General features: G+C 43.7%; 1 protein-coding gene across 6 annotated transcripts; it reads left to right on the top strand.

Annotated features, from left to right (window-relative positions):
* The first annotated feature begins 433 nt into the window (after window positions 1-433).
* Window positions 434-27,649, top strand: LOC113916524 (zinc finger protein 558). Of its 6 annotated transcripts, none has more exons than XM_027583014.1 (8): window positions 434-561; window positions 1,589-1,677; window positions 7,430-7,526; window positions 8,198-8,286; window positions 8,910-9,036; window positions 23,080-23,175; window positions 23,828-23,910; window positions 24,404-27,645. In XM_027583014.1, exons 3-8 carry the CDS (start codon window positions 7,496-7,498, stop codon window positions 25,184-25,186), a joined length of 1,209 nt encoding a protein of 402 aa, XP_027438815.1. In that variant the 5' UTR covers window positions 434-561; window positions 1,589-1,677; window positions 7,430-7,495; the 3' UTR covers window positions 25,187-27,645. The 6 variants fall into 6 exon arrangements, with proteins under 6 accessions (XP_027438815.1, XP_027438818.1, XP_027438819.1 ...); XM_027583015.2 differs by lacking the exon at window positions 434-561 and adding an exon at window positions 566-623; XM_027583017.1 differs by lacking the exon at window positions 8,910-9,036 and having other exon boundaries at window positions 24,404-27,644.

The following is a 27,649-nucleotide window of genomic DNA, read 5'->3' as shown; positions in this document are numbered from 1 at the left end:
ATACACGCAAAGCCCCGACTCCAGCCCCGCCCCTGGAGCTGATTTCCTCCCACCGTCCCGCCCACCAAGCCTATTCCAGCCACACTCCTGCCCCTGGAATTGGTCTCCGCCCACCACACCTCCTCTTGACTACGACCCCGCCCCACTGCCCCGCCCCAGGTGTGGTCTCCGCCCACCTGCCCGCCCGCCGTCTCGCTGTTCCCGCCCACAGTCCCACCCACAGACCTGATCTCCGCCCGGATGCCTGGCACCGCCCGCAGCCCCGCCCCTAGGACTGGTCTCCGTCCCAGGTGCTGATCCAGGCCGGGGCCGTGGGGCCCTCACTAATTGAACTAGAAATCCTCTCCCGAGGCTGGGGTACGCGGCGGTCGACCTCGCCCGACCCCACCCAGAGCCCCTAAACGTCCCTCTCCGCGGCGGCTCGACAGAAACCGGAACTGGGGCGCGAGGCGGCCAGCCCGAGACCGGAAGCGGAAGCGTGGGGCGGTGCGGTGGAAGGAGCCTCGGGTGGCTAGCTGCGTGGGGTGCGCGGTCTTCTCCGCGCGGGACCGGCTTCACGTGGTATGTTTGGCCTCTGGGCGAGGGGCCGGACTCGGTGCGCTGCGGGCAGTCCAGGGCTTCCGGTAGGCGCCCAGGGAGGGGCACGGGCCGCGGGCATTCCGGATTTCGGGCTCTGGCGTCCCCGCGTCCCTCCGTCCCCAGCCGGAGCCCAGTTTCCTCCCCTGGGCTGTTTCCTCAGGTCGGTCCGAAGCTGCTGTTCCTCCCAACTCTGGACGCCGCCGCTCCCCCTACTCTGAGGGGTGATTTTGCTCCCCTCCCCGGGGACTTTGAGCAATGTCTGGAGGCATTGTTTTGGTTGTACAAATGGGGGTGTGGGGAGGCGCAACTAACATCTAGCGGGTGGAGGCCAGGGATGCTGCTCAGCATCTTACGGTGCACGGAACAGCGCCCCACAACGATGCATTATCAGTAGTGCCGGGGTCGGGAAATCCTCCTGTAGGGCCCCAAAATATCTGAAGTCTTGAGTCAACCTTGGAAATTGTTTCAGAGTCAGCTGAGCCACTTATCCGCCCCCTAAGTGACAAGCCATGTTTGAAGTGGAGTCAGAGGGTGCCTGGGGTGGCTCAGTTGGTTAAGCCCCGGACTCTTGGGTTTCTGCTTAGGTCATGATCTCAGGGTCCTGGGATCCAGCCACCTTCGGGCTCCTTGTTCAGCATGGAGTCTGCCTGAGATTCTTTCCCCCACTCTCCCCTCTTCTGCTCCTTCTCCCCCCTCGCCCCGCACTCTCTCTAAAATAAAATCTTTTTTAAAAATTTTAAAAAAATGAAGCATATGTAGTCACCATAAAATCTTTATCCAGCCAGATGAGTTGAGCAAGTGGAATGCACACACAGCATGACACTGCTTTCCTCCCACTTGGGGTGAAGATGGTTGGGTGGGAATCAGGTAAATCCAGTCACTGCCAACATTTACACTTTAAGCAAATGAAAAAAAAAAAAAAAGATGGATGGGGTGGTCTATTTATCCAAGAACTATTACTCGCTGTAAAAAGGCCTTAACAATCTTTGTGCCTTTTTTTTTTCCCCAGAAAAGAAAAGCATCTCTTGAGCTCAAGTTGGTGTTAAAACCAGCTTCAGGGTCCACCAGCCTCACTGATCCGTGGATTTCTGTGACCAGGTGAGGACGCTGAGGAACTTGTAACAGGTTCCAGCAGCCTCCACTGTGCAGAGGAGCTGTTAATGGGTTTCCCTGTGCTCAGGCTGTAAACACAAAGAGCCGCTAAGAGTGAGGGTATCTTAAGAAAAAATATTTGTATGTTTGATGGATTATGTTCAAAGGAAAGATACTAAGGTGAGTGTTGTTATGTGTGTGGAAATAAGGCAGTAAGTACAGTTATATGCAAATAAGTACACATTAAGCAAATACGTAAATCACTAAATGTGTGTAACAATAGAGAAATAGATTTTCTTGCATTCCATAATACTAAAAATTTCAGGATTTTATATATAAGCATAAATACATAAAGTTTTTATATGTATATGTAGTATTACAAGTCATCCCAGTAAAGATTAGCAGGACTCCTCAGCAGCATTCCTCAGGCGCATTCAATCTGACTTCTAATGCCCTATAAATCCTCCTCAGAGATTCACAATAAAGGGACATCTGGGGGGAAAAATGCTTTGAACTTCTTTCTTTTAGTAACAAATATAAAATTCAATTGACCAGCAACCAGATGCAGTGGTTGAAGAAGTGGATTTTTTTTTCTTAACGAGATTTAAAATTATATAGAGGAATATCCAACAACTTGTGTGTTGAAGGTAGGGCATTTGTTTCCACAAAGATTGTCCTCTCTACCTTGTCTTCTGGCAGGAATTAACTTTATTTCTTAAAACTTTTCTGAAATAATGGTCTGGTGATTCACATTACAGAGGATCCTATTAAGTAGTCTTCTATTTAATTGTTGGGTTTTACTAATTACATGTATGTGTGTATGTCCCATTTTCATTCTCGAGTTTCTGTAATGTTTTGGAGGGGAATGTTTGTCATGCAGTAGATAGTCTTTGAGTGCACAGTGTATGGCGATCAACCCTTCTTGTTTATTTGAGAGTGAGAGGTTTACCAGGACACAGGACATTTAGTGTTCAAACCAGGACAGTTCTAGACAAACCAGGATGGCTCATCATCTCCGTGAGGCAGGCCCTGGGCCAGATGGTAGAGACCTGGGAGAGCCAAACTGACCTTGTTCTGCCTCCATGGAACTTACATTCTAATAGGGAATTGTGATTTTATTTATTTTTTTTAAGATTTTATTTATTTGAGAGAGAGAGAGCACGAGTAGGGTGAGGGATAGAGGGAGAAGCAGACTTCCCACTGAGCAGGGAGCCCTGTATGGGACTCGATCCCAGGACTCCAGGATCATGACCTGAGCCGAAGACAGATGCTTAACTGACTGAGCCACCCAGGCGCCCAAGAATTGTGATTTTAAACACCTAATGACAGAAGTGATGTGGGAGCTTGGCACAGAGAACTCAATAGAGGGAACAGGGAAGCCTTCTTGAGAAGGGCTGATACTTACCTTAAGAGCTGAGGTTGGGGTCAAATTTAGCTAGCTGTAGAGTTGCTGGAGCAAGGGTGTGCGATTATTTTCAAGAGAGCATTTCAGGCAAAGGGAGCTGCATGAAGACAAGCCCTGAAGCAGGAGAGAGCCTTGTGTGCTCCATGAGCTGGGAAGACAGGAATGGCTGAGCCGAGACAGCAAAGTGGGGAGTGCAGAGCAGGGCAGGCTGGACCAGGTCAGGTCTTAGGTTGGACTCTGTTCTAGGATCGGTGGAGAGACACGGTAGCGATGTGATTCACATTTGGTCTATGTGCGTGGGTTAAAATGGACCTCAGGATTCAGAAGGAAGATTTAAGAGGCAAGACTGGAGGTGGTAGGAGGAAGTTTAGGGATAAGATAATGGTTCCCTAAGCCCGGATGGTGGTTGTGGAATAGGAAAGAAGCGGGAAGAGGAGACCCAGGAGTTTAGAACTGAGAAAATATAACGATGCTTTCATTCGTGCTTGTATTTGCCAGATGATACCGGGCCCTTCTCTGCCCCCAGCTCCTGTCCATGCGAACCTGCAGGCCTCCCCCTCGCCCAGGCCCATGCTTTCATCCTGCTTTGCCACTCACAGGCCCCCTCCTCTGCATCCTGGAAGAAGTCGGGCCTGAGTATGTCCACGGCTGCCCTGTCTCCTGCGGGAGCCACAAGGCACCTGTAGCTATTGCAATGAAACCAATGAGAAATACGATCAAAATTTCATTACTTTCTGTCCTCCTGGCCCCATTTCAAGTGCTCAGTAGCCACATGTGGCTTGTGGCTGCCAGTTGCACAGAGCAGTTAGAGGACATCTCTGTCATCCCTGAAAGTTCTGCTGGGCAGCCCTGGTATAGGGTGGCCCGTCCTCTCTGACCTTCCAGCACTGACGTACATCCGGGTGCAGGAGTCACTGAATCTCTAAACTGAGCACAGACCCCTCTGCCCTCCTATGAGATTTCACCTGCCAGAAGACCTTGATGAGGACCTTGGGGCCTGAAAGTGCCCCAGGCACCTTCTCAGCCTGCTTCTCCTCTGGGGGTTCCGGGAGTGGCTGGATCCCAGCCCTCTCACTGCTCAGCTCAGTGACTGGGCTCTTCCTAACTGCAAATTGGGTCCCTGGTGGGGAGAAAGGAGACATCCTCCACCTGCAGAAGGGAAGGAGGCTCCATAGCAGTTATCTGGGTCTGCTGGACTAACTCCAGGCCTCAGGGAAGGTTGGATGTAAGAGGCTGTATTCCTTTCCTGTCGCTGCTGTAACAAATTACCAGAGACTCTGTGGCTTAAAGCAACACAGATTTCTTCTCCTGCCATTCTGGAACATAGAAATCCTCAGCGGTCGGCAGAGCTGCATTCCTTCCAGAGGCTCCAGGGGAAACTCCTTTTCCGTGTCTTTTCCATCTCGTAGAGGCCACCTGCCTTCCTTGGCTTGTGGCTTCTGCCTCCATCTTCAGAGCCGGTGGGTAGCATCTTCAAATCTCTCTCTCTGACTCCTGCTTTCATCATCACAGCTCTTCTGACCTGACCTTCTTGCCTCCTCTTGTAAAGACTCTTGTGATGACCTTGGGCTCACCCAGATGATCCTGGATACTCTCGCCATCTCAGGAACCTTACCTTAATCACAGCTACACAATCAATCCCTTGTGTATGGAAGCTCACACATTCACAGATTCGGAGGAGTAGAATCTGGACACCTTTGGGGCAGAGGCAGTAATCTGTCTCCACACAGGCCCAGGAGGCAAAGATGCCCTGAGCTCATTCTCTCCACCTAGCCCAAACTCTTAGTGTCCCACGTTCCCCTCCCTGCTCACACTCACACCCTTTATTGCATTTATCTGTTGGGTGCCAGGAGGGCACATGTAGAGACCTCAAGAAGCTGGTTCTATGGAGTTATATTTGATTCCCTAACTCCAGGGAAAGGAGGCCATTCATTCCCTTTTTATAAAAAGGAAACATTCTATAGACACCGCTTTGAACCTTCATTTTTTTTTCACTTAAATTTATTGGAGACAAGAATCTCTGTCAATACCTAGAGATCACCTCTTTCTTTTTTGGCTGCGAGTTTCTTCATTCTGTGGATAGTCCCTAGTTTATTGAGCTAATTCCCTGTTGATGGGCAGTATTGTTTCCAGGTCTTTGATATTCTAAATAAGGCCAGGGTATTTGTGTATCCTCGAGATAGGTTCCTAGAAGTGTGATTGGCAGGGAAGGCGTAAATGTTGCTGCGTTTTGCTTGAAGTTGGCAACTTTCCTTCCATAGGAATTATGCCCCAGCAGTGTATGACCATGCCCTTCCAGACAGGCTTGCCAAGAGGAGAGGTGGCCCACCAGGCCCTTGTTGATGTGACAGATAAAAAAATGTTATCAGTGTAGTTACAGTGTGAGTCTCTGTTATTATGAATAAGATCACTGGTGGTTCTACCAAGGGCCGTGTCCTTGAAATGGTGGTGGTGGAAACCAGGGTGTCCTGGGCTGAGGAGGGGCTGGGATGTGGGGAAATGAGTCAGAGAGCGAGACCCTTTGCCTGTGGTCAGAGAGAGGGGCTGGGTAGTAACAGAGAGAAAACTGCTCTTAAGATAGATTTATTTCACGGGGCACCTGGGTGGCTTGGTCATTGAGCATCTGCCTTCGGCTCAGGTCATGATCCCAGGGTCCTGGGACCCAGCCCCACATCGGGCTCCCTGCTCGGCAGGTAGGCTTCTTCTCCCTCTCCCACTCCCCCTGCTTGTGTTCCCTCTCTCTCTGTCAAATAAATAAATAAAATCTTTAAAAAAAAAAAAAAGATTTATTTCACTACTGAAAAACACTGCCTCGGGTTTCCATGGTGTAAGAAAGGGCCCAGTAGAGCAGGCGAGCTGGACGGGAGGGGCAGGCGAGACAGTCAATTGTGCACAGCTTCTGAACGGGCAGGCGGGACAGAGCACAGAACAGAGCTGCAGAGCTGGGCCTGACACAGAAGGGGAGGCAGCTCCGGGTTTGGAACAGGGAAGAGGGCGGGAACCATGGTGCGCGTGGCCGCTTGGGGGGCAGCGCAGGCAGGTAGCTTCCTTCTCATGAAGACTGCTCTGAGAAGTAGGAGGCAGGACCAGCTGCCAAAAGCGAGGGTGTGTTTATTATCTGTTGCCCCCTAACAGATTGTCCTAAACCTTGGTGACTGAAGACAATAATAATCATGTGTCATCTCTCATAGTTTTTGTGGCTCAGGAACTCAGGGCAGCTTAGCTAGAAGGTTCTGGCTCAGGGACTTTGATGAGTTCCTAGTGGGATATCAGCTGGGGCTACAGTGATCTGAAGTCTTCCTGGTGCTGAGGGTTCACTGCCAAGGCAGGTGGCTCCCAGGCCGGCACGCCGGTGCTGCTGTTGGAGGGAGGCCTCGGTTCCTCTCCCAAGTCACCACCGAGGTACTCTTGTCACGTGGGTCAGCCTGATGCAGATGGAACATGTCCAGATGCAGACACGAGGAGGCTTCAGTCATCGAGGGCCATTTAGGAAGCGGGTTACCATGGAGGGAAAAGGGGAGGGCGTGTGGGTGTAAAGAGATGAGAGCAGGTGGATGGGTAGGGAGCCGCACTGACTTACGGGATGGCCTGCAGGGTCAAGGGCTCTGCATGTTGGTGACCGTGTTTCCCTAGAGGTGGCAACATTACAGCTCTACCCCGGCGCTGCCACTGGGCAGGCGTGAAGGTGGGGCTGAGAGATGAGGAAGCATGCCAGCGAGGGGTCATGAAATCCAAGCTGGGGAAGCATAAAGTGAGAACAGGGAGTGCCTGAGGAGGCAGGAGAGCGGCTGGACTGAGTCCTTTGTGTGGTTGAGAACAACTGATGGACAAGGGTGAGGTTTGGGAGGCTGGGTTCAGAGAGACATTTCTGAACTGTTTTTCTAGATGGTAGAACAGGGTCAGGTGATGACAGAGTCTAGGGTGGTGCCGATGGAAGGTGCGGCCAACGTGGATGGGGACCAACTCGTAACACAGTGAGGGTCATCCTCACGCCCTCTGATGTTGTCCGAGGGCAGTGGGACTGGAGATCGAAAGACTAATGGGAGGCAGGTGCCAGTGTCTCTATTTGGCAAAGGGGTCGTAGCTGGGAATGTGTTTGTGACAACCACTTGGACGGGAAGAATGTGCCCTGAGACTCGGTGAAGCTGAGGATTTAAATGGGGGTGACACAGGCATGTGCTGGTTGTACCATTTAGGACTCTTCACATGCTAATAAGCAAAGTAAAGACCCAGAATTGGAGACCCCACTTGCATTTAAAGGAGGACATGGTGGGCAGGCTGAGCCCTGTTCATCCTCAGTAGCCTGGAGAGGGAGAAAGGCTGTGAAAGCGTCCTGTTTCCCATTTCTTCCAGAGCCTGGCCTGCGTGCGCTGTAGGCACGAGGGGAGGAGCATCCGGGTTCTCTGTCTGAGTCACAGGATGGCAGCCATGGTTCTGTCCCCCACTTGCGGTAAGTCGGGGGGCCCTCAAAATCCAAGCGTTAAAGGTCCCTGCACCACAGAGCAGGAAAGGAGGGGCTGAGCAGTGAGGCAGGAGTAGAGCCTGAATGCCCGGGGGCCACTGAGACCCCAAGTGGTTCTTGGGATTTGGGGTGTTGGTGGTTTGAGTGTCTGTGGAGGTCTCACCTGTGTCCTGAATATGGGAAAGCCTTTAAATTTACCTCAAATTCTTTCCATAAACTTGATAAAATGACAGTGCTGTCCCTTGAACTTCAGTTTCCTCATCTGTGAAATGGGAATTATCATCTTTTCTTCCGGTGCAGTAAGAGTCTTGGCCCTGTTTTCTAGCCCTGGTGAGACAGGGCTCTGCTCTGGTATCCTGTGAAAGGGGTGTGTGTGTGTGTGTGTGTGTGTGTGTGTGTGTGTGTGTGTGTCCGTGTCCGTGTGTGTCCGTCCTGTGAAAGGGGTGTGTGTGTGTGTGTGTGTGTGTGTGTGTGTGTCCGTGTGTGTCCGTGTGTCCGTCTGCTCTGGTATCCTGTGAAAGGGGTGTGTGTGTGTGTGTGTGTGTGTGTGTGTGTGTGTGTGTTGGGGTATGGTCAATTACAGGTAGGTGAGAAAGCCTCCGAACTGGTGAGTGCTAGAATATAGAGCAATCGACTCTTCTGACTCATTTCTTCTCCAGCTCAGTCTTCCCTGTACTCAGTCTCTCCTCAAAAAGGATGCGCAGAGGAGGAAGGGTTGGTTCATGGCTTCCTGACAAGCTGGTTACCGGTGAGTCAGATACTCCTCTTTCCAAATCATTATTCCTTTGATCAGCAGTTGGATTTGCTATTTCTCAATGACCTGGAGCCCCACAGTCAAACCAGGTCTCAGACAGCGCAGGGTCTCCGGGCATCTCGTAGGGGGTGAGGGGCTGCCCAGCCAGCGGCGGTGTTTGTCAACATTTTCTACATGGCAGAGCTTCCTCCAGGGTCACTGGCTACGTCATGTTCCACTGAGAGTTTTAAGGGGAAGGTAACTCAGGTGTCCTAGACTCAAGTAATTGATGATGCCTGTGGGGCAGTCACTCATTCATTTACCAAGTATTTCTCTGACATCTGCCATGTCCCCGGCCTATGCTCAACCCTGAGATCAAGGGAACTAAGACTGCAGGATTCCACGGTCTCACTGGAGTAGGGACTCACCTACGTGTTAGAGGTACATTTCACCTTGGGAGTGGGCGTCAGTAGACAGGAGAGGAGCCCTGCAGGCTGAGCCCAGGAGCAGTGGAGAACAGAGCTCAGAACCCTGCCCATACATCTTGTGCTTGGGGTTCCAACCTATTTCTACTCCTGTCCTCCTATCAACTTGGTGGGGTGGTCCTTGGCTAAGCCATGATGCTTGTGACGGCTCAGGACTTGGTGACCTTCGAGGATGTGGCTGTGGAGTTCACACGGGAGGAGTGGGCACTGCTGGACCCTTCTCAAAGAACACTGTACAGAGACGTGATGCGGGAGAACTGCAGGAACCTGGCATCGCTGGGTAAGCCCCACCTCAGCCCTGCATGTCTTGAATGACTCAGGTGACAAGACTTCCTTTTGTCCTTTTTTTGCTTTTAATTGACGTGACATTCACATACCATAAAATTCACCACTGTAACTATTTTAAAGTGTACAGTTTAGCAGCTTTTGATAGATTGGCATTGTCGTGCGGCCATAACACCGTCCAAATGGAGGACATTGTCATCAGCTCTCAGCCCCTCCCCTGGAAGTGCTCAGTCCCAGGTACCTCCCCCACTGCCCCCTGCGGGCAACCACTAATTTGCCTTCTGTTTGCTGTGCTTCTTGAGAACATTTCATATCATTGGAATTCTAAAAGATGTGATCTCTTTGGTCTGGCTTCTTTTGGGCAGCATAATGGTTAAAGGCCCAGCTATGGTGTGGCCCTGTACCAGCTCATGATGCCTCATTGTGACCGAATAACGTGCCACTTTATGGATATACCACATTTTTAAAATTCATTCATTGGTTGATAAACATTTGGGGGGTTTACACTGACTGGCTGTTTACAAGCGGTGCTGCTGTGAATATTTGTGTCCAGGTTCTTGTCCCGACACGTTTCCCCTTTTGTTGGGTATGCGTCTAGGAGAGGAATGCTGAGTCAGATGTTACTATGTTTAGCTTTTGGAGGAGCTGCCAAACCATTTTCCACTCAGCTGCTCCAGGGTATGAGGGTTCTAATTTCTCCACCTCTTCTCCAACATTTGTTTTTCTGGTGGTAGCCATCCTCATGGTTACGAAGTGGGATTTCATCTTCGTTTTGATTTGCATTTCCCTCGTGACTAATGACCTTGAGCACTTTTTCACGTACTAGTTGGCTTGTTTTGCAGATCTCCTGTGGAGAAGTGTCTATTCAAGTCCTTGGCCCAGTTTGAAAGTCGGTTTATCTTTTGTTCTTGGATTATAAAAATTGGTTGTGTATTTTGGATACTGGTCCCTTATCCAAAATATGATTTGGAAACAGTTTCTCCCGTTTGGTGATATATTTTCATTTTCTTGATAGTGTCTTTTGACACACAAGAGTTTAATTTTTTTTTAAGTTTTTATTTAAATTCCAGTTAGCTAACGTACAGTGATACGTTGGTTTCAGGTGTACAATACAGTGACTCAGCACTTCCATTACATCACCCAGTGCTCCTCCCAAGTGCCCTTCTTTAAGCCCATCACCTGTTGAACCCAACTCCCCACCCACCACCCCTCTGCTAACCATCAGTTTGTTCTCCATAGTTAAAAGTCTGTTTCTTGGTTTGTGTGTCTCCTACCGCCCCCCCACTTTGCTTGTTTGTTTTGTTTCTTAAATTCCACATATGAGTGAAGTCATATTTTTCCAAAGAAGACATCTGGATGGCCAACAGACACATGAAAAGATGCTCACCATCACTCATCATCAGGGAGATACAAATCAAAACTACAATAAGATATCACCTAACACCTGTCAGAATGGCTAAAATCAACAACACAAGAAACAACAGGTGTTGGTGAGGATGCGGAGAAAGGGGAACCCTCTTGCTCTGTTGGTGGGAATAGCAAACTGGTACAGCCACTCTGGAAAACAGAATGGAGTTTCCTCAAAAGTTAAAAATAGAACTATGACTCAGCAATTGCACTCCTAAGTATCTAAAGGGTACCAAAAAACTGATTCGAAGGGCCACATGCACCCCACTGTTTATGGCAGCACTATCGACAATAGCCAAATTATGGAAAGAACCCAAATGTCCATCAACTGATGAATGGATAAAGATGTGGTATACATATACAATGGAATATTACCCAGCCATAAAAGAGAATGAATCTCGCCATTTACAACGAGTGGATGGAGCTAGAGAGTTTTGTGCCAAGCAAATAAGTCCGTCAGAGAAAGTTTTAATTTTGATAAAGTCCTATCTATTTTTTTCTCTTTAAATTTTTTATTGTTATGTTAATCACCATACATTACATCATTAGTTTTTGATGTAGTGTTCCATGATTCATTGTTTGTGCATAACACCCAGTGCTCCACGCAGAACGTGCCCTCTTTAATACCCATCACCAGGCTAACCCATCCCCCCGCCCTCCTCCCCTCTAGAACCCTCAGATTGTTTTTCAGAGTCCATCGTCTCCTGTGGTTCGTCTCCCCCTCCGATTTACTCCCCTTCATTCTTCCCCTCCAGCTATCTTCTTTTTTTTTTTCTTCACATATATTGCATTATTTGTTTCAGAGGTACAAATCTGTGATTCAACAGTCTTGCACAATTCACAGCGCTCACCATAGCACATACCCTCCCCAATGTCTATCACCCAGCCACCCCATCCCTGCCACCCTCCACCACTCCAGCAACGCTCAGTATGTTTCCTGAGATTAAGAATTCCTCATATCAGTGAGGTCATATGATACATGTCTTTCTCTGATTGACTTATTTCACTCAGCATAACACCCTCCAGTTCCATCCACGTCGTTGCAAATGGCAAGATCTCATTCCTTTTGATGGCTGCATAATATTCCATTGTGTATATATACCACCTCTTCTTTATCCATTCATCTGTCGATGGACATCTTGTCTCTTTCCACAGTTTGGCTATTGTGGACATTGCTGCTATAAACATTGGGGTGCACGTACCCCTTCGGATCCCTGCATTTGTATCTTTGGGGTAAATACCCAGTAGTGCAATTGCTGGATCGTATGGTAGCTCTATTTTAACTTTTTGAGGAACCTCCATACTGTTTTCCAGAGTGGTTGCACCAGCTTGCATTCCCACCAACAGTGTAGCAGGGTTCCCCTTTCTCCACATCCCCGCCAACATCTGTCGTTTCCTGACTTGTTAATTTTAGCCATTCTGACTGGTGTGAGGTGGTATCTCGTTGAGGTTTTGGTTTGGATTTCCCTGATGCCAAGCGATGTTGAGCACTTTTTCATGTGTCTGTTGGCCATTTGGATGTCTTCTTTGGAAAAATGTCTGTTCATGTCTTCTGCCCATTTCTTGATTGGATTATTTGTTCTTTGGGTGTTGAGTTTGATAAGTTCTTTATAGATTTTGGATACTAGCCCTTTATCTGATATGTCATTTGCAAATATTTTCTCCCATTCTGTCTGTTGTCTTTTGGTTTTGTGGACTGTTCCTTTTGCTGTGCAAAAGCTTTTTATCTTGAGGAAATCCCAATAGTTCATTTTTGCCCTTGCTTCCCTTGCCTTTGGCGATGTTTCTAGGAAGAAGTTGCTGCGGCTGAGGTCGAAGAGGTTGCTGCCTTGTTTTTTCTTTTTTTGCTTTATCATATCTAAGAAATTATTGCCAGATCCACCAAGGCTGTGAACATTTACCCCTATGTTTTCTTCCAGGAATTTTTCTAGTTTCTCTTCAGTTAAGTCTTTGGTCCTTTTTCAGTTAATTTGCTGTATGTCTGGGAGAAAGTACCAGTTTCATTCTTTTGCATGTGTTTACCCAGTTGCCCAGCATTTCTGTAGGAGACTGTTCTTTCCCTTGAACTGTTTTTACTCCCATGTCAAAAATCGACTTCAGACGTATGAGTTTAAATTCACTCAGTCCTATTCCATTGACCTCTGTGTCTCTCCTTGTGCCAGTACCACAATGTGTTGCTCTGGCTTTGACATAAGTTTTGATGTCAGGAAGTGTGAGAGTTCCTATTTTGTTCTTTTTCAAGACTCTTGTCTATTTGGGACCCTTTGCAAATCCCTATGAATTTGAGGCTCGTTGTGTGTCCGTTTCTGCAAATAAAAGCTGTTGGAGTTTGGTAATGATTGCACTGAATCTGTAGATCACTTTGGTTAATACTGTCACCTTAACATTATTAAGTTTTCCAAACACATCTTTCTGTTACTAATTTTTTATCTGATTCTATTATATTCAGAGAAAATACTTTGTATGATTTCACTGTTTTTAAATTTATTCAGGCTCATTTTATGGCCTAACATGATCTGTCTGTTCTGGAGAATGTTCCTAATGCACTTGAGATGAATGTGTATTCTGTTGTGAAGTGGAGTATTTTATATGTCTGTTAGGTCTAGTTAGTTTGTAGGATTGTTTAAGTACTCTTTTTCCTTGTTAACCTTCTAACTAGTTGTTCTACCCATTGTTCAAAGTGGGGTGTTCAAGTCTGCAACCATTGTAGAACTCTCTATTTCTTTCTCCCTTCAATTCTGTCAGTTTGAAATTTAATATTGTAGAATTCTGTTGTTATTGGTCTTTAATTGTTATATCTTCTGGATGAATTGACCTTTTTATCATTAAATAATATCTTTGTGTCTCGTAACAGTTTTTGTCTTAAAGTCTATTTTGCCTGAAGTTAACGTAGCTACATTCTCTTTTGGCTTCTCTTTGCATGGAATATATGTTTCTGTCTGTTGACTTTCAACCTCTTAGTGTGTTTAGATGTAAATTGAGTAATGTAATTGAATAATGTAAATTGAATCTCTTACGGATAACATATAATTGGATATTTCTTATCTATTCTGCCAAAATCTGCCTCATAATTGGACAGATTAATCCATTTACATTTAAGGTAATTACTGATAAAGACCCACATAGATCATGTTACTATTTTCTACATGCCCTATACCATTTTTGTTCCTCAGTTCTTTGTTATTTTTGTGTTAGATGTTTCCTAAGGGACCATTTTAATTCCCTCTCATTTCTTTTTGTTTTTGTTTTTTTTTTTAATGATTCTCCTGGGGATTACGATTAACATTTTAACTTATAGCAATCTATTTTGATTTAGTACCAATTTTGTTTCAATAGCATACAAAATTTTTGCTCTTCTATAGGTGCACACACACACACCCCTTTATATTGCTTTGTCATCAATTACATCTTTATACCTTGTGTGCCCATTAACATAGATTCATAATTATTGGTTTAGGCATTCCTCTTGTAAGTCATATAAGAAAGAGAGGAGAATTTCTTTATTTCTTTGTGTGGATTTGAGTTAATAACCATTATCCTTTCATTTCAGTCTGAAAGTCTCCCATTAGCTTTTCTTGTAGGATAGCTGTGCTGCTGATCTCTGTGTCTCTCAGTTTAGCCTACTCGAGGTTTCTTAAGCTTCTTGGTTGTATACATTTGTGTCTTTCGTCAGTTTTTTGGAAGGTTTTGGCCATCATTTCTTCAACTATTCTTTCTACCTCATTCCCTTCTCCACTTAAGAAACTCCCATGATATGTGTGTTGGTATGTTGGATGGTATCCCACAGGTCTTTAGGGCTCTGTTCATATTTTTTTCATTCTTTTGTTCTTTCTGTTCTTCCAGTGAGGTGTACTATGAATTGTCCTGTCTTCGTATGCTTATTGATTCTTTCTTCTGCCTCCTCACACATGATGTTGGACACCTCTTCTCTCTTTTTCATACCCGTTTTTGTACTTTTCAACTCTAAAATTTCTATGTAGTTTCTTTTGTAATTTCTATTTCTTTAGCATGTGTTCTGTTTCATGAGAATTCATCCTTATGGTTTCCTTTATTTTTTTTTATAATTTTTTATTGTTATGTTAATCACCACACATTACATCATTAGTTTTTGATGTAGTGTTCCATGATTCATTGTTTGTGCATAACACCCAGTGCTCCATGCAGAATGTGCCCTCTTTAATACCCATCACCAGGCTAACCCATCCCCCTACCCCCCTTCCCTCTAGAACCCTCAGTTTGTTTTTCAGAGTCCATCGTCTCTAATGGTTCGTCTCCCCCTCCGACTTACTCTCCTTCATTCTTCCCCTCCTGCTATCTTCTTCTTTTTATTTCCTTAACATATATTGCATTATGTGTTTCAGAAGTACAGATCTGTGATTCATCAGTCTTGTACAATTCACAGCGCTCACCATAGCACATACCCTCCCCAATGTCTATCACCCAGCCACCCCATCCCTCCCAGCCCCCACCACTCCAGCAACCCATAATCTCAGTATGTTTCCTGAGATTAAGAATTCCTCATATCAGTGAGGTCATATGAAACATGTCTTTCTCTGATTGACTTATTTCACTCAGCATAACACCCTCCAGTTCCATCCACGTCATTGCAAATGGCAAGATCTCATTCCTTTTCATGGCTGCATAATATTCCATTGTGTATATATACCACTTCTTCTTTATCCATTCATCTGTTGATGGACATCGTGGCTCTTTCCACAGTTTGGCTATGTGGACATTGCTGCTATAACCATTGGGGTGCACGTACCCCTTCGGGTCCCTACATTTGTACCTTTGGGGTAAATACCCAGTAGTGCAATTGCTGGATCGTATGGTAACTCTATTTTCAACTTTTTGAGGAACCTCCATACTGTTTTCCAGGGTGGTTGCACCAGCTTGCATTCCCACCAACAGTGTAGGAGGGTTCCCCTTTTTCCACATCCCCGCCAGCATCTGTCGTTTCCTGACTTAATTTTAGCCATTCTGACTGGTGTGAGGTGGTATCTCATGGAGGTTTTGATTTGGATTTCCATGATGCCGAGCGATGTTGAGCACTTTTTCATGTGTCTGTTGGCCATTTGGATGTCTTCTTTGGAAAAATGTCTGTTCATGTCTTCTGCCCATTTCTTGATTGGATTATTTGTTCTTTGGGTGTTGAGCTTGATAAGTTCTTTATAGGTTTTGGATACTAGCCCTTTATCTGATATGTCATTTGCAAATATTTTCTCCCATTCTGTCGGTTGTCTTTTGGTTTTGTGGACTGTTTCTTTTGCTGTGCAGAAGCTTTTTATCTTGATGAAATCCCAATAGTTCATTTTTGCCCTTGCTTCCTTTGCTTTTGGCAATGTTTCTAGGAAGAAGTTGCTGTGGCTAAGGTCGAAGAGGTTGCTGCCTGTGTTCTCCTTTAGGATTTTGATGGACTCCTGTCTCACGTTTAGGTCTTTCAACCATTTGGAGTCTATTTTTGTGTGTGGTGTAAGGAAATGGTCCAGTTTCATTCTTCTGCATGTGGCTGTCCAATTTTCCCAACACCATTGGTTGAAGAGACTGTCTTTTTTCCATTGGACATTCTTTCCTGCTTTGTCGAAGATGAGTTGACCATAGAGTTGAGGGTCCATTTCTGGGCTCTCGATTCTGTTCCATTGATCTATGTGTCTGTTTCTGTGCCAGTACCATGCTGTCTTGATGATGACAGCTTTGTAATAGAGCTGGAAGTCCGGAATTGTGATGCCGCCAGCTTTGCTTTTCTTTTTCAAGATTCCTCTGGCTATTCGGGGTCTCTTCTGGTTCCATACAAATTTTAGGATTCTTTATTCCATTTCTTTGAAAAAAGTGGATGGTATTTTGTTGGGGATTGCGTTGAATGTGTAGATTGCTCTAGGTAGCATTGACATCTTCACAACGTTTGTTCTTCCAATCCATGAGCATGGAACGTTTTTCCATTTCTTTGTGTCTTCTTCAATTTCTTTCATGAGTATTTTACAGTTTTCTGAGTACAGATCCTTTGCCTCTTTGGTTAAATTTATTCCTAGGTATCTTATGGTTTTGGGTGCAGTTGTAAATGGGATCGACTCCTTGATTTGTCTCTCTTCTGTCTTGTTGTTGGTGTATAGGAATGCCACTGATTTCTGGGCATTGATTTTATATCCTGCTACTTTACTGAATTCCTGTATGAGTTTTAGCAGTTTTGGGCAGGAGTCTTTTGGGTTTTCCACATACAGTATCATATCATCTGCAAAGAGTGAGAGTTTGACTTCCTCTTTGCCGATTTGGATGCCTTTCATTTCTTTTTGTTGTCTGATTGCTGTGGCTAGGACTTCTAATACTATGTTGAACAGCAGTGGTGAGAGTGGACATCCCTGCTGCGTTCCTGACCTTAGGGGAAAAGCTCTCAGCCTTTCCCCATTGAGAATGATATTCGCTGTAGGTTTTTCATAGATGGCTTTTATGATGTTGAGGTATGTACCCTCTAATCCTATACTCTGAAGAGTTTTGATCAAGAAAGGGTGCTGTACTTTGTCAAAAGCTTTTTCTGCATCTATTGAGAGGATCATATGATTCTTGTTCTTTCTTTTGTTAATGTATTGTATCACGTTGATTGATTTGCGGATGTTGAACCAGCCTTGCAGCCCAGGGATAAATCCCACTTGGTCAAGGTGAATAAACCTCTTAATGTACTCTTGGATCCTATTGGCTAGTATTTTGGTGAGAATTTTTGCATCCATGTTCATCAAGGTTATTAGTCTGTAATTCTCCTTTTTGATGGGGTCTTTGTCTGGTTTTGGGATCAAGGTAATGCTGGCCTCATAAAACGAGTTTGGAAGTTTTCCTTCCATTTCTATTTTTTGGAGAATGGGTATTAATTCTTCTTTAAATGTCTGATAGAATTCCCCTGGGAAGCCATCTGGCCCTGGGCTTTTGTTTCTTGGGAGATTTTTGATGACTGCTTCAATTTCCTTAGTGGCTATAGGTCTGTTCAGGTTTTCTATTTCTTCCTGGTTCAGTTTTGGTAGTTGATACATCTCTAGGAATGCACCCATTTCTTCCAGGTTATCTAATTTGCTGGCATAGAGTTGCTCATAATATGTTCTTAGAATTGTTTGTATTTCTTTGGTGCTGGTTGTGATCTCTCCTCTTTCATTCATGATTTTGTGGATTTGGGTCGTTTCTCTTTTCTTTTGGATAAGTCTGGCCAGGGGTTTATCAATCTTGTTAATTCTTTCAAAGAACCAGCTCCTAGTTTCGTTGATCTGTTCTACTGTTCTTTTGGTTTCTAGTTCATTGATTTCTGCTCTGATCTTTATTATTTCTCTTCTCCTGCTGGGTTTAGGCTTCCTTTGCTGTTCTTTCTCCAGCTGCTTTAGGTGTAGGGTTAGGTTGTGTATTTGAGACCTTTCTTGTTTCTTGAGAAAGGCTTGTATTGCTATATACTTTCCTCTCAGGACTGCCTTTGCTGTATCCCAAAGATTTTGGACAGTTGTGTTTTCATTTTCATTGGTTTCCATGAATTTTTTTTAATTCTTCTTTAATTTCCTGGTCGAGCCATTCATTCTTTAGTAGGATGCTCTTTAGCCTCCATGTATTTGAGTTCCTTCCGACTTTCCTCTTGTGATTGACTTCTAGTTTCAAAGCATTGTGGTCTGAAAATATGCAGGGAATAATCCCAATCTTTTGGTACCGGTTGAGACCTGATTTGTGACCTAGGATGTGATCAATTCTGGAGAATGTTCCATGGGCACTAGAGAAGAATGTGTATTCCGTTGCTTTGGGATGGAATGTTCTGAATATGTTTGTGAAGTCCATTTGGTCCAGTGTGTCATTTAAAGTCTTTATTTCTTTGTTGATCTTTTGCTTAGATGATCTGTCCATTTCAGTCAGGGGGGTGTTAAAGTCCCCCACTATTATTGTATTGTTTTCAATGTGTTTCTTTGCTTTTGTTACTAATTGTTATTAATTGCCTTCTATGCTGCTCCCATGTTAGGGGAATAGATATTCACAATTGTTGAATCTTCTTGTTGGATAGACCCTTTTCGTAGGATATAGTGTCCTTCCTCATCTCTTATAACAGTCTTTGTTTTAAAATCCAGTTTGTCTGATAGAAGAATTGCCACCCCAGCTTTCTTTTGGTGTCCATTAGCATGGTAAATGGTTTTCCACCCCCTCACTTTCAATCTGGGGGTGTCTTTGGGTCTAAAATGAGTCTCTTGCAGACAGCATATCAATGGGTCTGGTTTTTGTATCCAATCTGATAGCCTCTGTCTTTTGATTGGGTCATTTAGCCCATTTACATTCAGGGTAACTATTGAAAGGTATGAATTGAGTGCCATTGTATTGCCTGTAAGGTGACTGTTACTGTGTATTGTCTCTGTTCCTTTCTGATCTATGCTGCTTTTAGGCTCTCTCTTTGCTTAGAGGACCCCTTTCAATATTTCTTGGAGGGCTGGTTTCATTTTGCAAATTCCTTTAGTTTTTGTTTGTCCTGGAAGCTTTTTATCTCTCCTTCTATTTTCAATGACAGCCTAGCTGGATATAGTCTTCTTGGCTGCATATTTTTCTCGGTTAGTGCTCTGAAGATATCTTGCCACTCCTTTCTGGCCTGCCAGGTCTCTGTGGATAGGTCTGTTGCCAATCTAATGTTTCTACCATTGTAGGTTCCATATCTCTTCTCCCGAGCTGCTTTCAGGATTTTCTCTTTGTCTCTGAGACTCATAAGTTTTACTACTAGATGTCGGGGTGTTGACCTATTTTTATTGATTTTGAGAGGGGTTCTCCGTGCCTCCTGGATTTTGATGCCTGTTTCCTTCCTCACATTAGGGAAGTTCTCTGCTATTATATGCTCCAATATACCTTCTGCCCCTCTCTCTCTTTCTTCTTCTTCTGGGATCCCAATTATTCTAATGTTGTTTTGTCTTACCGTATCGCTTATCTCTCGAATTCTGCCCTCGTGATCCTGTAGTGGTTTCTCTCCCTTTTTCTCAGCCTCTTTATTTTCCATCATTTGGTCTTCTGTGTCGCTGATTCTCTCTTCTGCCTCATTTATCCTAGCAGTTAGTGCCCCCATTTTTGATTGCACCTCATTAATGGCCTTTTTGAATTCGACTTAGTTAGATTTTAGTTCTTTTATTTCTCCAGAAAGGGTTTCTCTAATAACTTCCACGCTTTTTTCAAGCCCAGCTAGTATCTTTAAAGTCATGATTCTGAACTCTAGGTCCGACATCGTACTAATGTCCGTATTGAGCAGGTCCCTGGCTGACGGTACTACCTCTTGTTCTTTTTGCTGAGGTGATTTTTTTCGTCTTGTCATTTTGTCCAGAGGAGAATAGATGAATGAGAGAACACAATGCTCACAAGTTAACAACGTCTCCAGCAAATATACTCTATTCAAATCAGAAAAGACCTGAAACCAGGGGACAAGAAAGGGAAAGAAAGAAGAAAAAAAAGAAAAAGAAAAAGAGTTTTAAAAACAAATAAAAACAGAACAAAACAAAAAAATAACCAGAATATGATCAAATATGATCACGCTAGTGCATAGATCAGTGCCACATACTAGATTTTGGGAGTATTTTGGTGTGTTAGAAGAAAGTGCCTGCTAAAATTTGAAAGGAAGAAAGACTTATATATGTACAAAATAAGGGTTGATACAATGAAGGGATGGAAGATGATTGTAAAGATGAAAATTATAAAAGATTTTATAAAAGGAATTGATAAGTTGTTTTTACAAAGAGAGAAGAAGATTTAAAAAAAAAAAGTAAAAAGGAGAGAATGTGATCAGGCAGGAGACTAGAACAAAGCCATACACTAGTGATTTAGGGTATATTTTGATCTGTTAGAAGAAAGTGTATCTCAAAATTTTAAAGAGAGAACAACTTATATATATATATATGCCAAAAATAAGGGTAACTACTCTGAAGGGATTAAAAATATGACTCTAAAAATGAAAAATAAAAAGTGTTTTTTTTTAAAGGGATTGATAAGATGTTGATTGAAAAAGGGAAAAAGAAAAATTCAAAAAAAAAACAGGTAAAAAAAATTAACTTTGAAAAACTAATGAATTATGGTAAAACCATGAATTCTATGTGCAGTATTCCCCTAGCGCTGGAGTTCTCCCGTTCTCATTGATCGGTAAACTTGGTCTTGGCTTGCTGGCTGTTCGTGCTGATCTTCTGGGGGAGGGGCCTGTTGCCGTGGTTCCTAAATGTCTTTGCTGGAGGCGGAATTGCCCCATCCTTGTGAGTCCGGGCTAAGCAAGCTGCTCAGGTTTGCTCTCAGGAGCTTTTGTTCCCTGCAAGCTCGCGATACAGCTTTGGAGGACCAGGGTGAAAATGGTGGCCTCCCAATCTCTGCCCGGAGGAGCTGAGAACTCGGGGCCCCGCTCCTCACTGCACCCTCAGAGAAGCAGTCACTCCCGTCTCCCTGGTCTCCAGCCGCACTCCGTGCTCACCCGGCCTGTGACTGAGCATTTCTATCTCTGGCACCCGACCCCGTGTGGAGTCTCCAAACCCAGCAGATCCCTGTGGTGCGCTCCCGCGCCGCTCCTCCCAGGGGAGGAAGGGGAGTCTCCCCGGATCTGCCACTTGTTGGGTCCCTGCTGGAGGAGCAGTGGCCCAACTGGGCTGCGGATCACAGTGCATGGCAACCCCGAGCTGAGAGCCTGCACCTCGGCTCTGTCTCTGCAGCCGGCTTCCCCGCTCCGATACCTGGGAGCTCTGCCGCAGTCAGGCACCCCTGGTCTTTCTGTGACCCCGAGGGTCCTGAGTCCACACTGTCCCGCGAGGGTTCCACCCCCCGCTTAGCCACTGGAGCGACGTCCCTCAGCGGAGCCGACTTCTAAAAGTTCCGATTTTGTGCTCCGCGGCTCTATCATTTGCCAGAAGCGGCCGACAGAGGCCCCCTCCCCCGCCATCTATCCTCCCGAATATCACCTCGGATTCACTTCTCCGCACGTCCTACCTTCCAGAAAGTGGTCGCTTTTCTGTTCAGAGTGTTGTTACTAGTCTTATCTTTGATCTCCTGTTGAGTTCGTAGGTGTTCAGAATGGTTTGATCCCTTTTCAGCTGAATTCCTGAGACCAGACGAAATCTAGGTCTCCTACTCCTCCGCCATCTTGCTCCGCCCCCCCCTCCTTTATTCTTTATACAGTTTTCTTTTGGTCTTTGATATTCTTTAAAATAGTTGATTTAAATTCTTTGACAAGAAGTCTGATGGTTGAGCTTCCTCAGGGAGGAATTTTTTTTTTCTGTAATGGGCCACACTTTTATTTCTTCGCCTACCTCAAAATTTTGTTGTTGAAAAATGGACATTTGGAAAGTTATTATATGGCAATTCTGGAATGGGATTTTTCCCCATCACCAAAATTTGTTGTTGCTTGTTCTATGTATGTTTAATGATATTCCTGAACTAATTTTGTAATGTCTGTATTTGTCATGTGTGGTCCCTGAAGACTTATGTTAACCTCATGGTTAGCTAGCAGTTTGTCAGAGATTTTCCTGAAGGCCTCAAACAAAAAGGAAAAACCTGTGGTCTCTGCAGTTGTGTTCCGTGTGTGTGTATAGGGACATACCTTCAAAATCAGCAGGCAGTTTACAACTCTGCCATAATTATCACTTTCTTTTCTGAGCATGTGCCCAATCCTGGCCTTCTTAGATTCAAAGAAATGGGAGGGAAACTTTTAAAAATTCCCCAAAATATTTTATTTCTCACTTTTCCTCCCAAGCTTCTTGGTTAGTCTTTTCTTTTCCTGTACTATTTCATAGGCCTCAGGCAGTGGTGGCTAATATATTTGCCTTGAAATGTATTCAGCACATGCCCCCTGAGTCCCCAGCACAGCCCTCGGAGAGTTTGAGATTAGATAAATAAAGGCAAGCCCTTTGAGTCAAACCTTCAGAAAGATCAAAACAAACAACCACAGAACTTTGAGAATAAGGTCCATCCTGCTCCCTCTGGTAGTAGGCATGTGGGCTGTGATCTTCAAGGTCACAGCCAAAGCAGGGAATAGAGGATGAGACAAGGGTTAGTGAAAGTGTCAGCTGGTTGTTCTTGATTAAACATTTTCCAAGTTGCTGTAAACTTTTGATAAGTTTCCAAAGTTCTGATAAAGTTGATTCGAATGGTTTTCCCCATGTTATTCACTGTTTTTGTAGAGTTATGGACTTCTGGTTCAGTATCCCTCAGTTTTCACTGTTGTTACTTCTCACCAGTCTTTCTGAAGCACTTCTGAGTCCCTGGGTCTATGCTGGGTTTAGGAATACAGTGTATCCATCATACAGTGATGAATGAGACAGACGTGGTCCCCACCCTCATGGAGCTTTCTGTCTGATGCCTTCCCTATGAACTGAATAGCTATTCCTTACCCTTACTTTATATTCTCCATGGTTAAAAGCTTTAGAGCTTCTGAAGTATGTATGTAAACTTGGATATGGACTTTGGGACTGTTTATGTCCTGTCACCTGGATATTGAGTGTGCTTGAATTTTGGTTTCTTGGGAGTTAACTATATTCATTACAATTTATGTGTAGTTATTCCACTGCTGCAAAAGTCATACTTGATCATCTTCAGAATTGTTGGCTCCAGTTTCATGGGGTTGCTTGTCACCTGTACAGTCACCCAATATCATGTGTCTTTTCTCCATGAATAGGGTATCATATTGATAAATCCAGTCTGATCTCCCATTTGGAGCAAGAAGACAAGGTGACGACAGAGGAGCGAGGAATTCTTCCAGGCACCTGTCCAGGTGAGCACCAGGTGGACAGGTGAATATGAGGAATAGCTCTGGCCAGTGATTTGGGGCATGGGAGTATTACATTTAGGAAATGTCCAACAGGGAAGTTTGTACAATGTACTTTTCTCTGACAAAGATGGTCAAGAACGTTGGGTATGAGCTTCCTTGTGTACATTCTTTCCTTTTTACCTTTCTGTTCAACATCTCATACGTTACCTTGGAGTCAGATGGGGAAAAAAAAAGACATACCTCTTTTCCTTCTTTTTTTTAATTGAAGTGTAGTTACATACGTTACATTAGTTTCAGGTGTACAGTGTAGTGACTTGACAAGTTTATAAGTTATACTCTGCTTACCACAAGTGTAGCTACCATCTGTCACCATGCAATGCTATAATGGTCCTTTTCCTTTTTAAATAAATTTCATATGAACATTTTGTCCAGTGCCTTCCTACTTTGCATTCCTCATGATCCCTTCTTCTGTAAATCTCTGGTCAGTCTTAATCCTTCAAAACCACTTTTTAAATATCTATAGTTTTCGTACTCTTATTCCTTGCATGGCAAACCTCCTCAAAAATGCTGATCCCTCAGAGTCTGTGTTTACTCATGTGTGCACTTTACTATTTCTTTTCTCCATCAACTTAAATTTCTTTTTTTTTTTTCCCAGATTTGGAGACTGTACTTAAAGCCAAATGGTTAACTCCTAAGAAGCATGATTTTAGAAAAGAACATTCCAATGGTATAAAAGCGGTAAGACTAACATGGCTGATTTCTGGTTTTTCACAGTAGGAGAATAAGTTAGGAAAGTCACAAAGTGAACAGAGTCATTAAAGGAAAGTCATTTACACAATACGAAATTGTGTCTCTGGAGAGATACTGTGAAAAGTTGTGAATTTGGAGAAAACTGTAAGTTAGCCCCAAACTCGTTTCTTCACTGGGAGTTTCTACAAGTAAATATTTCCTTAAATGTGACTAAGATATTGAATGTTGAAATACAAAGTGGTTTACCAGAGTTTATCAGAAGATGTTCAATGAATATGATAAGGACTTGTGGCAAAGCGTCCATCTTTTTTAACTTCTAAGAGCTCAGACTGGGCAGAAGCCATATACAAGCACTGAAAATAGCCAAAACATCAATTGTAATAATGTAACAGAATTCCTGGGAAAGAGTTCCTATGCATAAAATTAATTGAATATTAAAAATACTATAAATTATAGTTATCATTCATCTCTTAATTAACAGGAAAGAAATCATCTTGGAGTGAAACTCAACGAATGTAATCAGTGCTTTAAAGTCTTCAGCACAAAATCTAACCTCACTCAGCACAAGAGAATTCATACTGGAGAAAAACCCTATGACTGTAATCAGTGTGGCAAATCCTTTAGCAGTAGATCTTACCTTACTATTCATAAGAGAATACATAATGGGGAGAAACCCTATGAATGCAATGACTGTGGGAAAGCCTTCAATGATCCCTCATCCCTTAGACTACACGTGAGAATTCACACTGGAGAAAAACCCTATGAATGTAATCAGTGTTTTCATGTTTTTCGCACTAGTTGTAATCTCAAAAGCCACAAGAGAATTCATACGAGAGAGAATCACCATGAATGTAATCAGTGTGGCAAGGCCTTCAGCACGAGGTCCTCCCTTACTGGGCACAATAGTATTCATACAGGAGAGAAACCTTATGAGTGCCACGATTGTGGGAAAGCCTTTAGGAAGAGCTCATACCTGACACAGCATATGAGAACTCATACTGGGGAAAAACCGTATGAGTGTAATCAGTGTGGAAAATCCTTCAGCAGTAGTTTTTCTCTTACTGTGCACAAGAGAATTCATACTGGAGAGAAACCCTATGAATGCAGTAACTGTGGGAAAGCATTTAATAATCTTTCAGCTGTTAAGAAACACGTGAGAACTCACACTGGAGAAAAACCCTACGAATGTAATCATTGTGGAAAATCTTTCACCACTAACTCTTACCTTTCTGTGCACAAGAGAATACATAATAGGTGGATATGAATACAATAACTAGGAAAGCAGTCATTGATTTCTTAATTCTCAGACAACTGATGGTAACTCACTAGATGTATGAGTTATCTGTTGCTCCATAACAGATTTCCCTCCAAACCGTAGTGGCTTCAGACAACATACATTAATTATCTCACAGTTTCTGTAGGTCAGGAATTTGGAAACGGCTTAGCTGTGTAGTTCTGGCTCAGGATCTGTCATGAAGTGAGGTCAAGATGTCAGCTGGAGCAACACTCATCTGAGTCTTTACTGCTGAAGAATCTACTTCCAAAATGGATCACTCACATGTCTGGCAGGTTAATGCCAGTTGTTGGCAGGGAACCTTCGTTACCTCACTCTCCACAGGGCTAAGTATCTTTATGATGTAGCAGCAGGTTCCTCCCAAAGCATTTGATCTGTGGGAGAGCTAACGCACAAGCCACATTTTCTTTTTCGACCTAGCCTCAGAAGGATATATTATCACTTCTTCCAGACTGTATTGCTCACACAATGTGGAAAGAAACTACACAGGGTATGTATAGTAGGAGACAGATCGTAAGGAACCATCTGAGAAGCTTGCCATTCTCATTCTTTCAATCGATTCTGTATGAAGTAGCCTTCACTAACTCATGTTAATTCACTCTGGAGAGAAACCTCAAGCGTGCAATCTTTGTGGTAAGCTTTCAATTCAGACTCACCCTAACATGCACAAAAGATTACTTACGGGGAGAAACCTGAGGATTGCAGTAGCTGTAGGAAAGCCTTCGTGATATTTCTAGGGAGTCACATGACGGTTCACACTAAGGAGAAAACCTTATGAATATCATCAGAATGCAAAAGCCTTCAGGGACACCCATCCCTGAGAGCACACGTAAGAAATCCCTACAGAGGAATATTTATAGAAAGAAGGTGGAAAATCCTTCAGCACAAGTGTTCGCATTACTGAGCAAAAGATGGGGAGATATTCTGAACAACACAATTACTGTGGGAAAGCCTTGAATGGTCTCTCAGTCTCTAAGAAGCATGAGGATTTATCCCAGAGAGAAGGTCCTGTTGAATGTCATCGGTCCTGGAAAGTCATTTTTCCACATTCCTTAGGAAACTGAGAATTCACTGCAGACACTTGTGAATATAAAGACTAGGGGAATGCCTTGGATAATACCTCATACATTAGGAAAAATACGAAGTTTTCTCTGGATGCAAAACTTGTCAGTGTATTAATTTGGAAAAATCTTGCAGTGATTCTTTGTTGATTTGTGAGAACTTACATTGGAGGCAGACCCTAGAGAAGTAATCAGTATGAGGATGCCTCAGCTCTTTACTGAGTGGCCACAAAATAAACTAGAAACCGAAAGAATAAATAGTGAGTGTGGGATTACCTTTATCAATGTCTCATCCCAAGATTGGGCCACTAGTTCGTTAGTTTTCGGTCTTTTTATTTTAGTATAAACACATCTATATAACCGTACCCAAAAATAAACCTTAAGTTATGGCCCATAGTTTTGTATGTAATATGTTTGCTATAATTTACTCTTTTAAAATATCAGTACGTAGCATATCCAGGAAGGCATTTCTGAATATCTCCTGAGTGAATTTGTTTATCGTAGTGGAAATTAGATTCTACTTACAATATACTTTTTCTAGTTTAATGGCATCTTTGTCAGGTAAGTGGAGTTTATGATGCTGATTCTTTTTTATCTTTCTACCCTAGTATGGCATTTTGTCAGCTTCTTTCCCAATGTCCATTCTCCCCTACTTATATACTTTTTTAAAATGTTTTTGTTGTTGTTCAAGTTGTCAGTGAGTAGAATTGAAAATACTCAATCTGCAAGCCTTCTTTGAAGCTCAGAGGGCTGTTGCCTTACTCTGCTGACCACGAGAAGTAGGTAGAAGTCCCCGGGGAGAAGAACAGCATCTGGCTTGTTTGCCTCACCTGTATCCTGTTTGTCTTACCCATTCTTTCTCTTGAAAGTGGACTCAAAGCCAAGAGTTGGAAGCACTCTGTTTTGATCATGATGACAGAAACCATAGTGCAGCAAAATATCACAATGATATGGGCTCCCCCAAAACTTCTGATTGGTGGAATCAGCTCTGGACTGCTTGTTCCCAGACTTGTCCTATATGATTAAAAGTAACCTCTAACTGGTTGAAGCCAAAGTCATTTTTTTTTTTTTTTGGTTTGTTTTTGAGGTGGCGTTCTGTTCATGTCCAGCTGAATGCAATATCTAACTAGTAAACCTATTTGTTGGTCACATTTTATAAGTGTTTCATGTTTCTTTGAAAATAATGTATATTCTCTAAGTCTTAGATGTAGAGTATATGCCCATTAACTCAAGCTAATTGTGTTTTCAGATATAGTATGTACATTGAGATTTTTGTCCTCAAGTTTATTTAGTGGTAGATATGTATTAAAGTCTTCTGCTATGGCTCTGGATATGGATTCACACTTTTTTTGTCATTTCTGTCATCTTTCTC

This window comes from Zalophus californianus, chromosome 1, assembly GCF_009762305.2.
Source record: "Zalophus californianus isolate mZalCal1 chromosome 1, mZalCal1.pri.v2, whole genome shotgun sequence".
Classification (NCBI taxonomy): Eukaryota; Metazoa; Chordata; class Mammalia; order Carnivora; family Otariidae; genus Zalophus; species Zalophus californianus.
This window is presented reverse-complemented; position numbering and strand designations above follow the sequence as displayed.